Here is a 13121-nt window from a genome sequence, read left to right as displayed (position 1 = left end):
AACAGCTCTGAATGACATACAGTTGATTCATGTGGTCTGCCTATGACCAAGAGCATCAAATCATCACAGAATCCTTACTGCCTTGCACAACTCTGGGACATTTCCCTCAACATATGAGGCAATTTCTTCTTACATTTTTATTAATTAATTTTCTTTTAGTAAATGTAATGTTACTTTTATTGAGAAAGAGACTGACATCACTGAAGATTAACGGCTGTTAGCCACAGAGTAGCTACAAGGCCACCAGCGATGCAAGCTCTCCCAGAAACTGTTTTCTCCTTTTCCCTCTCCCTGTCCCCACCAGGCGTGTGACCCAGCCCTGACCTGGAGGGATGAGAGGCAAGTTAGCTCTTTTTAGGTCTTCTATTCTTTAGCTCCTAAGGTAAGAATACTAGCGAGGGGCCCAATTAGTGCCAATTGCATTAGTCATTTCTGCAATGACACCCGTCCATTGGGAATTCATCTCAGACAACCAGTTTTCAAACAAGCCGCCAAACAGCTGTCAGATGATAACGGATTTTGATCATTGCTGACCTGAACACACTCAAACTAGAGGCCTCAAGATGAAAGATGCATCCCATACAGAGTCCCCAGAGCCATCCAGTCCCTCAGAACACTGATACAATTCTATCTGAACACAGCTTTTCAGGAAGTGGCTAAAATAAGACTCACAAGCCTTAGTAAACATCTGAAGAGAACTGAAGTCAAAAGGCATTAGTTAGTAAGTTACCCTGTCTGGCCTACTCACACTATTACAAGATTTAGTAGCCTGCAAGCCTAGCAGAGGCCAGCTTTTTGACTATACCCATAACACGTCATTTTCTTCAGAGAGGACCCAACTTTTAGAAGTGCAAGCCAGGAAGGTAGTAGTGACAACAACAGTCAGGGCTAATAAAAAATGCCAAGAGTAATGTTAAAAAAACCCTCCAAGAATAAAACAACCATCTGGAGAAACACTTTCTTTGGCTTACCTTAAGCAGAAGTGGGTATTTGCAAATTCTCTGAATTGGAGTCAGCAGATAACCCTCTAGTGGAATGTCTGTCGTCTTTCTGCCTCCCAAAAGCATGCAACCCTATAATCAAAAAAGGAAACAAATGTTATGTCAGACACAAAGCTCTTGGACATGATTTTATATTCCTATAACGTGTATTATGGTCAGAAAGCACTTTGCCACACATAAGATACAGGAAATGGGACTTCATTCACTACTGAAATACAGCCATCAAGCCTGCAAAGTTCTTTGAACATCAGCAAAAGAAAGTTTTCTGTGGGTAACAGTGGTTGTGTAGAAAGGTATCTTCCCTGAGAACTATTATACAGCTGGAGACTCAAAAACTGTCATAACAATACCATGATAATCAGCAAACCTAGATGCACCATTATGTAAAGAAGCCAGCCTAGCCACAGAATTGATACGACCATTTGTCTTTGTTCACTATGCAAAGCACTGTTGGTCCAGAAAACTCTTGAAGGCTAAAATAAAGCCTACTAACTAGTAATCATGTAATTAACTCTAGTTCAATCCTTATTATGAAGGAAATCGAAGTGAAATTGAAATGAGTCCTCTACATCACATCCACCAAGTCTCTGGCAAAACATTATGTCTAAGCACAGCTGGACAAACAGCATGGGTGCACCAGCTGACTAACATGCAGCTCGCAACCAGTCACAGCATATGCTGCTGCTTGTCCAGCAAAAAAATGCTACAGGACATGCAGGCAAGGCTACCTTGTAGGTAGGAGGTGCAAGAGGCAATGAAATGTAAGGAAATAAGGTTTCATCTGTCACTTCCAAACAGAAAGGTGAAAGGCATTTCTCTGCCTAGAAAAACTAGTACTCTCCAAGTTTTGTTTAAACATAGTAAGGAAGAGGACAAGTATTGGACCAATGCACCAAAAAAACCAAGTCCAAACAGATTTTAGGCTGAGGAACAGAAGCAGCAACTGATCAATCCTTGCAATACTCACATGAGTTCACATAAATTTGGAGAGGCCTTCATTCCAGAAGAATCATTTCACAGATAAATTTGCACACACCACCTCAAAACAAGTGATGCTGAACTTCTCAGTAGATTATGGAAATTCATTTCTCAGGATTGACATGAAAGGGGAGTATAAAAATCGTGTATGGCACTGAAAAAAAAAATCTACAGTCCTTGACCTGTCCTTATATCGTCACAATAATCTGTAATGTCTGTATGATAAACAAATACTGACCTACTGTAAGATTTTTATACATTTCCCTAAAGATTCTGTTATTGGTTGCTGCCAGAGACAGGTAGCGGACTCAGACAGACTTCAAATCTATTTCAGATAAACCAGTCTACATTCCTATGTTTGACCATGAATCTGGACAACTTTGCTCCAAAAATCACCCCTGTTGCAAACCTGTCCTGTCAACAGGAGCTGAAGTTTAAATTCAGTTCAGCCAAGATGTGCTTGCTTTGGGGCATCACTGATAACATTTTCCCCTGTGAAATGTAAGCTGCAGCTCAGACACAATCTGAAATTTGGTCCTTGGCAGTAGTTCAACAATCCTCCTCTGCAAGGAATGTTCACAGACATCATACATAAATCTCATTAGTCCTAACTGGTATTTTTACAGACAATCGTCTGTAAAATAACCCTTCCCCAGGCTACTCTAGATCTGTGACGTTGGCTACCAGCTCACAACGCTCCCTGTCCAATTTTCCAGCTCTCGAGTGATTCAGTTCTTCCCTTCTCTTCTTTCAGCCCTCTCTCTAGCTCTGGGCTCAAAACTGCCCTTTAACACTTACTGATTCTTCAAACACATTCCCACATTCTGTATTTCAGCAGCTGTGAGAGGGCAATTGGTCCAAATCTATCCTCACAAGCACAGCTCTGTATTTGAATGCAGCTTTCTCTCCATGGTGGCATTATAGCATTGGTGTTAGGAGGCAGTGGAGAAGATAAGGGAGACCTGGAAGAAATTACAGCAACCACAGCAAAGCAGACACTTCAGTGTAACCTCTCCTCCTGTATTTACTGCTATTTTAAGAGTCTCTTGGATTCAGGTGCTAAAGCAAGCCACAGCAGACCGTGTGACATCTTTTATGTGCCTCGCCATCAGTTTGCCAGCTGCTGCCGGTAACACGGAGATGAGGCTGTTGCCAATCCAATTGAAGTGCAGAACCCTCTGAATGTTGGGAAGGATGGTGTTTACATGCAATTTTGTCTCTCCTCTTTCCCATTAGATTCCCTCAACAGAAGCACCCAGAGGAACTCACAAACAAGGAAAGGGTCATTTGGTGACTCAAACCAATGGTTTAACAAGGTTCATTAAAACTCAGACATGACAAAGATTCTGACTACCCAACAGCATGAGTGCTTGTCCCTGCTGCTCCCTCTGAGGCCTATATTTTGTGGCTAAAAGAATGCTCTGACCCTGCTTGTGACAGACAATTATGCAGAAGTTTTCTTTTGCCATACTATATTGGGAAAGAGCAGAAAGAAGAGTAGGTTCTTAGCAAAAAGACAGCCTTTCTTTTGTCTCATAGCATTTACTAAGGAAAAAAACTAGCGAGCTGATTTAGTCAGCCATGCCAACCTACATGCCAACCCCATTCCAAATGCCATACATCCATAGCTAGGAAAACAAGATATTCTAACATCAAGCAGAACTGGGGTGAAAGCTAGGAGGAGAAACATCCATGAAAAGAAAGAAAAAGGAGGAATGCTGGGCAGAAGGCACTGTCTACTGGTTGCGTCTCCTCCGAAGCCCAGCCTCTATGAGAAGCATTTGAAGGCTGTATACCACAGTCCCTCCCAACATAGATTCTAATACATCATGGGTCGGATGGGGAAGTTAGGTCATTTTTGATACAAGCAGCAATCATGCAGTCAAAACAATTCATCCAGACTACATTTCTTGCCCACAACTGGACTCATGGGGAAAAGGACGTCAGAAGCAGGCCATATTTTTCTGGTGGGTCTGCAGATGGTGAATTGGTCAGAGAACTGAGCAGGGAATCAGATCCACTGGGAACTAGTCACAGACCCAGCACTGACTTATTGCATTACTCCTTTCACAATCTTTGCTCTAATTTCCTCTTGCTACTTAAAAAAAAAAATAATAATCTTCCCTGTTTCCACTGAAATCATTCATACCAGAGGATAGTAGACCATACACAGACATAGTTCTGTGCCTGAACTCATCAGTGATTTCAATACCTATCCATCCTGAGTGCAGCATACCTTGAATGGATAATGTCTGCAAAATGCCCGGCATTCCTGGGATACCAAAGGGTTATTATGAGTACAGTGCAAAGTCAGATCATTAAGTCAAGAGTGCTAGAGAAGGTGCTTACCAGAAGGAATGTTCTCACTGTTGGGATCTTGTTCAATTCCATCAGCAGTCTGAGTGCTTTCTCGTGGTTGCTACAGTACTCCTCGTACACAAAGAATTTGTCTTTCTGCAAGGAAAAACATAGTAACTTATTGACTCAGACAAAACTGGAGTGACTATTTTGTCTCAGTCTGATACCAAATTCTTTAAAAATGGGCATGCATTCAGAGTGGCATTAGGGTTCTAGTCTACATGAAGCGCGTGACATTCCTCTAATGTGAATAATGTATACAGGTGTTCCACTAATTTCTAACTTACTGTGTTGTAAGTTAACATCAGCTTTCTGAGCAGAGACTTCCAGCACTTTTCCTCTTAACGCATCACCAAAAAAATATATTCTTTGCTAAAGAATGGATCTTGCTATCTCCAAGATACTTGACATGTTGTCAGGATATTCCAGCAAACTAGCCAGGAGCAGAGTAAAGCCAGGAGCAAGGGCGCTGACATTTCTGAGCTGTGCTGACCACAGCCTAGGGAGGAAGAAGCAGAGGTGGCTGGGAAGAACCAAGGCCTGGAAGAAGGTCAGAGTTCTGGAGGGGAACTATAACACACAGCAACCAGCTGGAAATCCCCTGCCTTTCAGGGCTGAGAGGGAACCCCTAGTAAGTTGGCTGGCTCATTTTGTGTTCTGAAACGAACAGCAGACTTCACTATTTCAATGCAACACTAATCAGTGAGCCAGCTGTCCATAACAATTTCCCTCAATGCAAGAATTTAATCAAATACACACAAAAAACCCAACATACTACAGAAATTACAGGAAGGGAAAGGTAGCTTCATAACTAGATTGAGGTACTTACACTGGAACATGTCACACCCACCAGCACATGCAGTGGAATGAAATTCCCTGTTAAGAAACAAGGGTCAGCTGGCAGCACCAAGTTCTGCTTTACTGATCTCCAGAATCAAGTAACTTTTTTTTCTAACGAAAACAATTGGAGATGCTGCACCCATTGCAAACACCAGATATCTGGAAACACTGAAATGTTGTTACTGCTTCTCTTGTGAATCTGTTTCCGTGTCTGAGCAGATCAGGCAAGGAGCGAGTTGATCCTTTCAAGGCTGTTGGGTAGGGCTGAACTTTCCGCAGCCATGATAAGTGATTTCAGTATTGCATTCAATGGAATAAAAGGGAGGGTCAAGAGACTCTTCGGTTAAATGATTTAGAAGCGAAAAAAGTCCCACCTTTTTTTGGGTGCTTCTCACAACAGTAGTTTCTTTCCTGGTTCAGGTCTGCTACTATGCCACAATGCAGTGTCATGCAGAGGTACTCAGACAAGCTACTTTGCATCTCAAAAGTAATTTAGATGCATGAGCATAGCACTCTGCCAGGGGTAATATGCGAGGACTTCCAAAGCTGGCATCTCAGGGCAACATGCCTGTAGACAATGCCCTCCAGAGTTTGTTGTGGCATTCGCATCATTAATTTTCTATTTAGGATCCTGGGCTGAAAACATTCTACCTGAACCTTTTAATCTCCCCAGAACTTGGAAGTGAATTTTTTTTGAGCTTTGATTGGACTCCTAGCACTCTTCAGAGATGTAGAGCTTCCTGTGTTAGCTGAAGGTATCTGCAACATCTAGCTACTTTTAAGACAGCTCTTAGTGATCCAAACAAAAATCTACTGCCAACAGAAAGGGCTAAGTAACATGAATCCATGGGAATACAGCTGCACTTACTGGGTATTCCCTTTGCTATTGTCACATGGAAAATAAATTGCATTAATATTAGTTTAGAAGAATTTGACATTCTGGTTAGATGCTCTGTGGGTAGATGTACATGGTCAAAGACTGTAAAATGCTTTTGGGTTTGGTTTATCACTAATCTGATGGAATTTTTTCCCTTCTTGTACTTCCAAAGGAAGATTTAGGAATAAACAGATATATGTCCAAACACAACAACAATGGTACAAAGCAAATAAAGCATCAGCCACAAAGAATATGGTGCAAAGAGCTGGAATGCAGATGTTCAAGACTTTTATCCTTCATCTACAGCTGTTCATATTAGTACTGGAGTTTAATACTGGGAAGCTGAAAAGAAACAAAGGCTTCTGACCACCAGATGCAGGAAAAGGCAGGGCTGGGTCCATAGCACAATAGAAGAGGCATTTGAGAGGCACAGGATTGTTTTCAACCATAAAAACTGGAGAGTTACAGAACAAGAAGACAGATATACAAGTTTCTCCTGCATTTCCTCCTCTCACCTCTCCTCAACTCCCTGGATGCACACAAGCAGCATACTTGAAACTAAAAATAGTAACCATTAACACAACAGCATCCGTTACATCAATGCACACAAAATGTCATCGCTCAGGTTTCTCACTGCAGCTTTGAGTGCCTAGAGTTTTGGGAGGTTGTATTTAGATCATGACAAAATCCCTTTGCTAAAGCTCAAGTCAGTACAATAATTATACACACACCAGAGTGCTTTCATCAAGTCTTTCCCAGCTGTCCTTCATGCATGAGACCCACAAATATGAGAACTATGCTTTAAATTACTCAGTGTCTGAAGTGTTTAATTTCCTCTCTGGGTGACATTCAGTCCTGTACTCTCCCATCCCCTGATGAGGAAATTATCAGTTACATAATTACAGATGTTAGCTCAGTAATTCTGAGCCTGCAGTTACTCTATATTGACGCGTAATTATGGTCAGAGATGTGACCACATAAAAATAGCACCTTCTTACTCAGCAAATCTACTGGATACACAGCTAAACCTTCTGATTTTGGTAACAGGAGTAAGTCTATACTGTTCTTAGTTTGGTTAAAATAAATCTTTAACCAACAATTTATTCTCCAAATATGTTATTTTGGGTCCATTAGAACTGCCCACAAATTAGCACAGATTTGAAAAGAGTTTTGACTAGAAAAAGCAAGACATTTGGAAAATTGTAACAATTTTATTTGGACATATTTTTAACAAGACATGGCATTTTCTTGTTTCAAAGCAGGCTGAAACCAGTTTTGTCAACATAAAAACCTAAACAGAAGATACGATTCTTAACAAAAGAAGAGCCCTGATGACTTTGACAGTAAAAACTGTTCATTCATGCAACAGTGCTCCTAAAAATGAGAAGAAAACACGTGTTCTTTGAACAAGTTTCTAGTTATTACTTGACCTCTAGCAACATGACGATAACAGAAATGAAGCACCTGTCAATTCTCTGCCCTTCTGCTCTGCAGACAGTCATACATTTTTGTGACCTGCACAAAAGAGCCTATGCTGATGAGATGTGATTATTCCAAGTTTGGTGTATATGCTCTCTTTGATGTTAAAAACTTGTTCTACACACCATATTGTTTAAGGCTGCATTTTTCAATTCAGATTTTGAATGAATGTTTAAGTATGTTCTTCACTGTCTGTTATAGTCACACTAAACTACAACTCCAGAAAAATTCTAGCACCTAGCATCAGACAATGAACTTCTCATGATCACCTGATCAAATGGAGTACACTAGGGCAAATGATGTCCATCTTCTTAAGTAAAACAATTTTTCGCACCCAAATATCAGAGCAAGTACATTCCACCGTCTGTTAAAATACTTCAAAAATTCAATGTGTAATGATTGTTCTTTTGGAACCCTTGCAAAATCTGCTTGCTTGCTTCAGATGTTACTCAAGATCTTCTATTCTGGAGATCAAGGGGAGTGAGAACATCCTAGCATTATTATAAATGGATCGAATCTGATCCTAGAGGCTCATAACTAAAAACAGTGTCCTGTTTCTGAAGATCAGTGGGACTGTTGTTGAGCGAGGCTCTTCTAGGCCAAGGTAAACCAGGAAACAAGTCAGGCCTATGTAGATTAAAGAAAATTTAGGATACATAGATCTCATGCACAGGACTCGAACACTGCAGTCTGGTAGAACTTCTAACGGGGAATCTGGGGACTGCTATCAAAGATATATGATACAAGGAAACGTACAGAAAACATGAACCACTAAGAAATGCAGTGTCTGGAAAAAGCAGTGCTTCAAGAATTCTCAAGCGATTCAACAAATTTATTAGCATCTTTAACATTGAGTTTCTGTAGAAAAGCAGCTGTGCGAACATCTGGCTGCTGACAATGACCGGGTTCATAATCATGACTAAGAATGACCTTGCCAGGCGATCATGATAGAAGATACACTGATACCTTCAAGATTCACAGGCCTCACATGACTTCCTCACTGCAAACTCCCCTGAGGATACACCGTGATTTGATAGTAACAAAAAAGCAGCACTAAGGGTGGTCTGCCTAGCACTTCTTCTAAGCACATTGCAACAACAAGAGAATCTTACCCAAAATGAAAGACCAAAGACACACGGTCCCCATATTTTCCCTGGGTAAACTGGCTAATAACATGCATTCTGAAAAAAACTCTTTAGCCATTTTGCAGGAACGCATCACTGGAAGAGAAAGGCTGGCTTTTTCTCCAATAAACCTCAAGTGTGCTGCAAGGGCTTCTTGTGGTGGCAAAATGCTATACAACATTTTTAAAAAAAAAACCCTCGTTTCAACACCATAGAAACAACTTCAGGAGTACTGTTTCTGAGGCGCACAGGCTTTTACTAATGCCTCTGCTTCATCAGAACAGTCCCAATTAGGGAAATGGAGCTTTGGAAGCCTGAGCAGAAAGGAACCAAAGACTCTGAACCACAGTTGCCACTGGTGTTTCCCTCTCACTTGCTGGAGACTCGCTGTGGAAGCCTTTATTGTGACAGGGCACAAATCCCACCTCCCTTAGTCCCAAATACCCACAGTGAAGCTTGTCTTCAAAAACCTCAGCACAATCTGCATGCAAGGACCAATTATCTTCTCCTCTCTTGATAACCTTCTCTTGACTGTTCCTTACTCAGACTTGAGGTACCAGAATGCTCCTAAGGGTATTCCTACATTTCCTTAAGGTAATTATTGAGGAGACCAGCTTTTTCTATATATCCTGATTTGAACATATGTTTTACTTCCTTCTGCGTAAGCTGTTTCTTCCCTAGGGGATCACGAAACAGTTGATGTACACATTATTTGCAATGCACTCCGCAGACAGCAACGTAAGCTGATCTCAGTCAAACTGCCTCTATCAGAAGACAATTTCTCACCAGCACTCATCCCTATGCATTACACAATTCCTGTATTGCTGCATGTTTGATAAATAAACACAATTTTTAAATTTAACAGCAAAAAAGTTACAAAATTATATGTACATATACAGGAAAACACTACCAATGACTACATATATCAAGCCTGAATTCAACCAAATGACAGGATGCTAACGTTTCTGGTTATTCAGTGGCACTCAAACACAGTGGACAATTTGACAGCATCACTCAAAAACTCTCTAACTTCAATATCCTCGCTAATGAATGCTCATGTATCTTATTGGTAGGGAATGATTTTAGTGGGTATTCAACGCTTTAACTAAGTTCACCAGTCTGCTTCTCAGCAGCTGACACAGTCCTCACATCTGATACAGTTTTTGGGCATGGGCTCAACATAACACTTTCCAACACTATTTTAATAATTGTCACTGCATAAATAAAAATTAAACAGGGTGGGGAGGGGGGCATGGTATTTGGTAAAGCTCTGTAATGAATGGTTGTATAATTGCTGTTCACTCAAACCTGATGAACTGTGAAAGCGTGAATTTTTATTATGAAAGCATAATAGAATATATTTTGATAGGAAGTTGGCCTGTGGCTTAATGCAGTTAATAAGAACTTGAAGAAATGGCTATTATGTACATGCTTTTTAATTTTCATACATTTCAAGAGGGCTGCTCCAAGTGAAAAAAATGTGCAACTTCAAATTATTATACGTGTAAATTAGGTAACTTTGCATTTAAATGAGTCCAGCTTGTAACTGGCTGTATATAATAACTGATCTTGCATATACAGTATGCTCTACATACATATTAGTTAGAGGATGGCACACATACATAATTGAAAATCAGGTCAAGTTAAAAACAAAAATGTTTCACAGTGTAAGAAACAAATTACAATGAAAGAAGAAATGATAAGATCATAAGCTGCAATTGCACAATCCTTATTATGGGTCTGTGCTTTCCTGATCACCTAGCCATACCAATCTAACTGGATCAGGCTGGCATACATGATCATATCATAGATGTAGTAAGAGAACAAATAATACAGCTATCAGGCATGAAGTCAGATGATACAGAAGTAGTCATCAAATTCTTCTAAACAACCTAGAACTGGCAAAGTGAATTTGCATCATATAACTACTTCACATTTTGTATCTCTGGCATTCTTGAGCTAGTATTATGAGTCCAAAAGCCATATTTTCTTTACTTTTGAGCTACAGAATGCAGGTGCTCATTTAGTCCATGGTAAAAGGCTGTGCATTGTAACTTGTGCTGCATTTCAGGAAGATAAGCCAGCTCACACTACCTTTCATTTACTGAAGGATAAATGTATGCAGACACTAACTACTGTAAATGATGTATCATCCTTTGTGGGTTTCAATTTTTCTAAATTTTAAAACACAGACAAAAATTATTCATTTACTTGAAATTGTGCTACTTTTTTGAAACATTTGGAACCAAAGCAGAGAAATTCTCGGCTGTAAAATTTGATCAGCTAGGTGAGGAAAAAAAAGGAAAAAAAATTCAATAGGAAAAGGAAGAGTTTCTAAAAATACCTCGTTGTTTAGCTGAGTTTGATGTGGTTTCCATTGTTCTAACCTCATTCACAAATTTTTTCCCACCCTACCTACAATTTTCATACAAGACACGTATTGTCATACTATTGCCACAAGCCTTAGAGATTAGGGCTAGCTAAGGGGCATGGGAGCTTATGACAGGAAACTGCATTTTCAGATAGCGTTAAGTCATTGTACTTACAAATTTTAAGAAAACATTTCCCAGTTCATGCTGAGACTGAGGTTCTGGTTGTAAACAAAATTCCAGGGCAGCCAGGAACTCCTTGTGAACACCAAGAATGTCTTCAATGTTAGAAAATAATATCTGAAATATAAAAAGAAAGACATTGCTAGCTGTTAATAAATCTGAGAGTGTTTTGTTAAAGTAGTAGCACCAAAATACTGTGGCTCTAGATTTGCTGCGATAGGATCTAAAGCACAGGGACTCAGAATTATTTACATTGCACATGCCCCTTTCCTGGCCCCCTACAAAAATCTATATGGCTACTGAAGTACCTGCTGTAGATGAAGGTTATCTTTCCAGATATCTAAGAATGACAAATGTGAGCAACCTCTTTCAATCTAGAGAAGATTCCATGAGATCAGCCAGGTAACTGGAATCACAAGGACCAAACTCACTTTGCAGGAGACAGAAGCAGGAAGTCATTTACCTGTCCTTCCCATGCATTAGAAACCACTTTCTGGAAGAAAGGGACTTGAACGTATCACAAGATACGTTCAAGATGCCCCTGTAAGTAAGAGACCAAATCTCTGCCACGTGGAATCTAGCTTTTCACTGACAGGAGTACAAAATAGCGTAAAATGCTTGCAAAACACAAAAGCAGCATTTTAGAGGTCCCTTTCACTCATCTGAGTGGTTCTAAAAGGCATGTGTAACAGGGTAGAGGCCCCTAGTTTAGACACATATTAGAAGGTAACTGTGCAATCTCACACCTAGATCTTCCCTCATGATTCAAATATACATGTGCTAGGAGGAATAAACTGTCAGGGTAAGAGCTGCTATAAACACCCAAGCTTTGTATGTCTTAATCATCTTCATATAAAATATGAGACAAAGGTGTGAATATCCAGATAGGAGATGGAATACTGTCTACACAGTGGGAGAAGTCCTGATGCATGGTGACAGAACCATCAGTATTGACAGCCACTGGAGGAAGCCTGAATGAGCAGAATAAATCCTGGAGTTCGCAGCTGACATACATATTGCAGACAACATTTTCTATCACTTAGCTTTAACTATGCCACTTGTAAAGAGAAGATCTGCAGTGCAGTCAAACCAGCATTCACATGTCAAACCAGCTTTCACATTGGAAGAATCCTCCCAGGTCTTGCACTATGAGTGGGTGACACTCCTTTGAACCCCAGAACTGACAGAGCCAGCCTTCACCTTCCTGGCATTCCATGTGGGAAGTGATCGAGCCTAACATCTTCCAACATTTCCCAAAATACCTTATGGTAATACTAAGCTTTTCAGCTTTACGCAGTAGTATTTTTTCACCAGGTGTGACACTGATTCAGCCTGGTGGCTAGTGATGTGGCAGTAATTCAGAAAAACAATAACCTGTAAATTAAGTGTAATCACTAAAGAAAGGAACAAAGCCTCAATTTCTGGTTTAAAACCAGTTTCTCTCTGATTTTGCAGGGAAGACCAGGAATTCAAGGAGCTTTTCTCTCTGCATGTACCCAGGTTCAACTCTATACCTTCTGTTATTCAAGTATGGGCACACTATTTCTGTCAAACTTCTCCTGCCAGCTGCCTGCACGTGCAGAGCCGAGCCTGTTGCATCCTCCCTGTCTTTGCTCTCCTTCTCCACTTCAGGAATACTGAGAAATGGTAGTATGCACCATCATTAATGCATACTTGTGCCTCATAGCTCCTTTCCAGCTCTAAATAAACTGAAAGATTCCAACACACTGGATTTGCACTGATGGGCTCTGAATGCAAATAAAGGACAGGGAGCTAGGACCATCTGATTGCTTCCAGAAACCTTCCAGTGCAAATTCAAGCAAAGCGTACAATGGTTCTGTCACATGGCTGAAACTGATGAGATGACACGGTAACCCCTGTCTGCATGGCTTTGCCAGAAGCTGTGCCAAAA

At 40.5% G+C, this 13121-nt stretch overlaps 1 protein-coding gene across 2 annotated transcripts in view; it reads right to left on the bottom strand.

Moving 5' to 3' along the window:
* PREX1 (phosphatidylinositol-3,4,5-trisphosphate dependent Rac exchange factor 1) overlaps positions 1-13121 on the bottom strand; it is a 166266-nt gene that overhangs the window by 84930 nt on the left and 68215 nt on the right. For both annotated transcript variants that reach the window (XM_037402502.1, XM_037402504.1), the window contains exons 3-5: positions 11204-11326; positions 4329-4433; positions 972-1073 (exon numbers count right to left, since the gene is read on the bottom strand). In XM_037402502.1, the coding sequence (XP_037258399.1) occupies positions 972-1073; positions 4329-4433; positions 11204-11326 (330 nt within the window). The remainder of the gene's footprint in view (positions 1-971; positions 1074-4328; positions 4434-11203; positions 11327-13121) is intronic.

Source organism: Falco rusticolus, chromosome 10, assembly GCF_015220075.1.
Source record: "Falco rusticolus isolate bFalRus1 chromosome 10, bFalRus1.pri, whole genome shotgun sequence".
Taxonomy (NCBI): Eukaryota; Metazoa; Chordata; class Aves; order Falconiformes; family Falconidae; genus Falco; species Falco rusticolus.
This window is presented reverse-complemented; position numbering and strand designations above follow the sequence as displayed.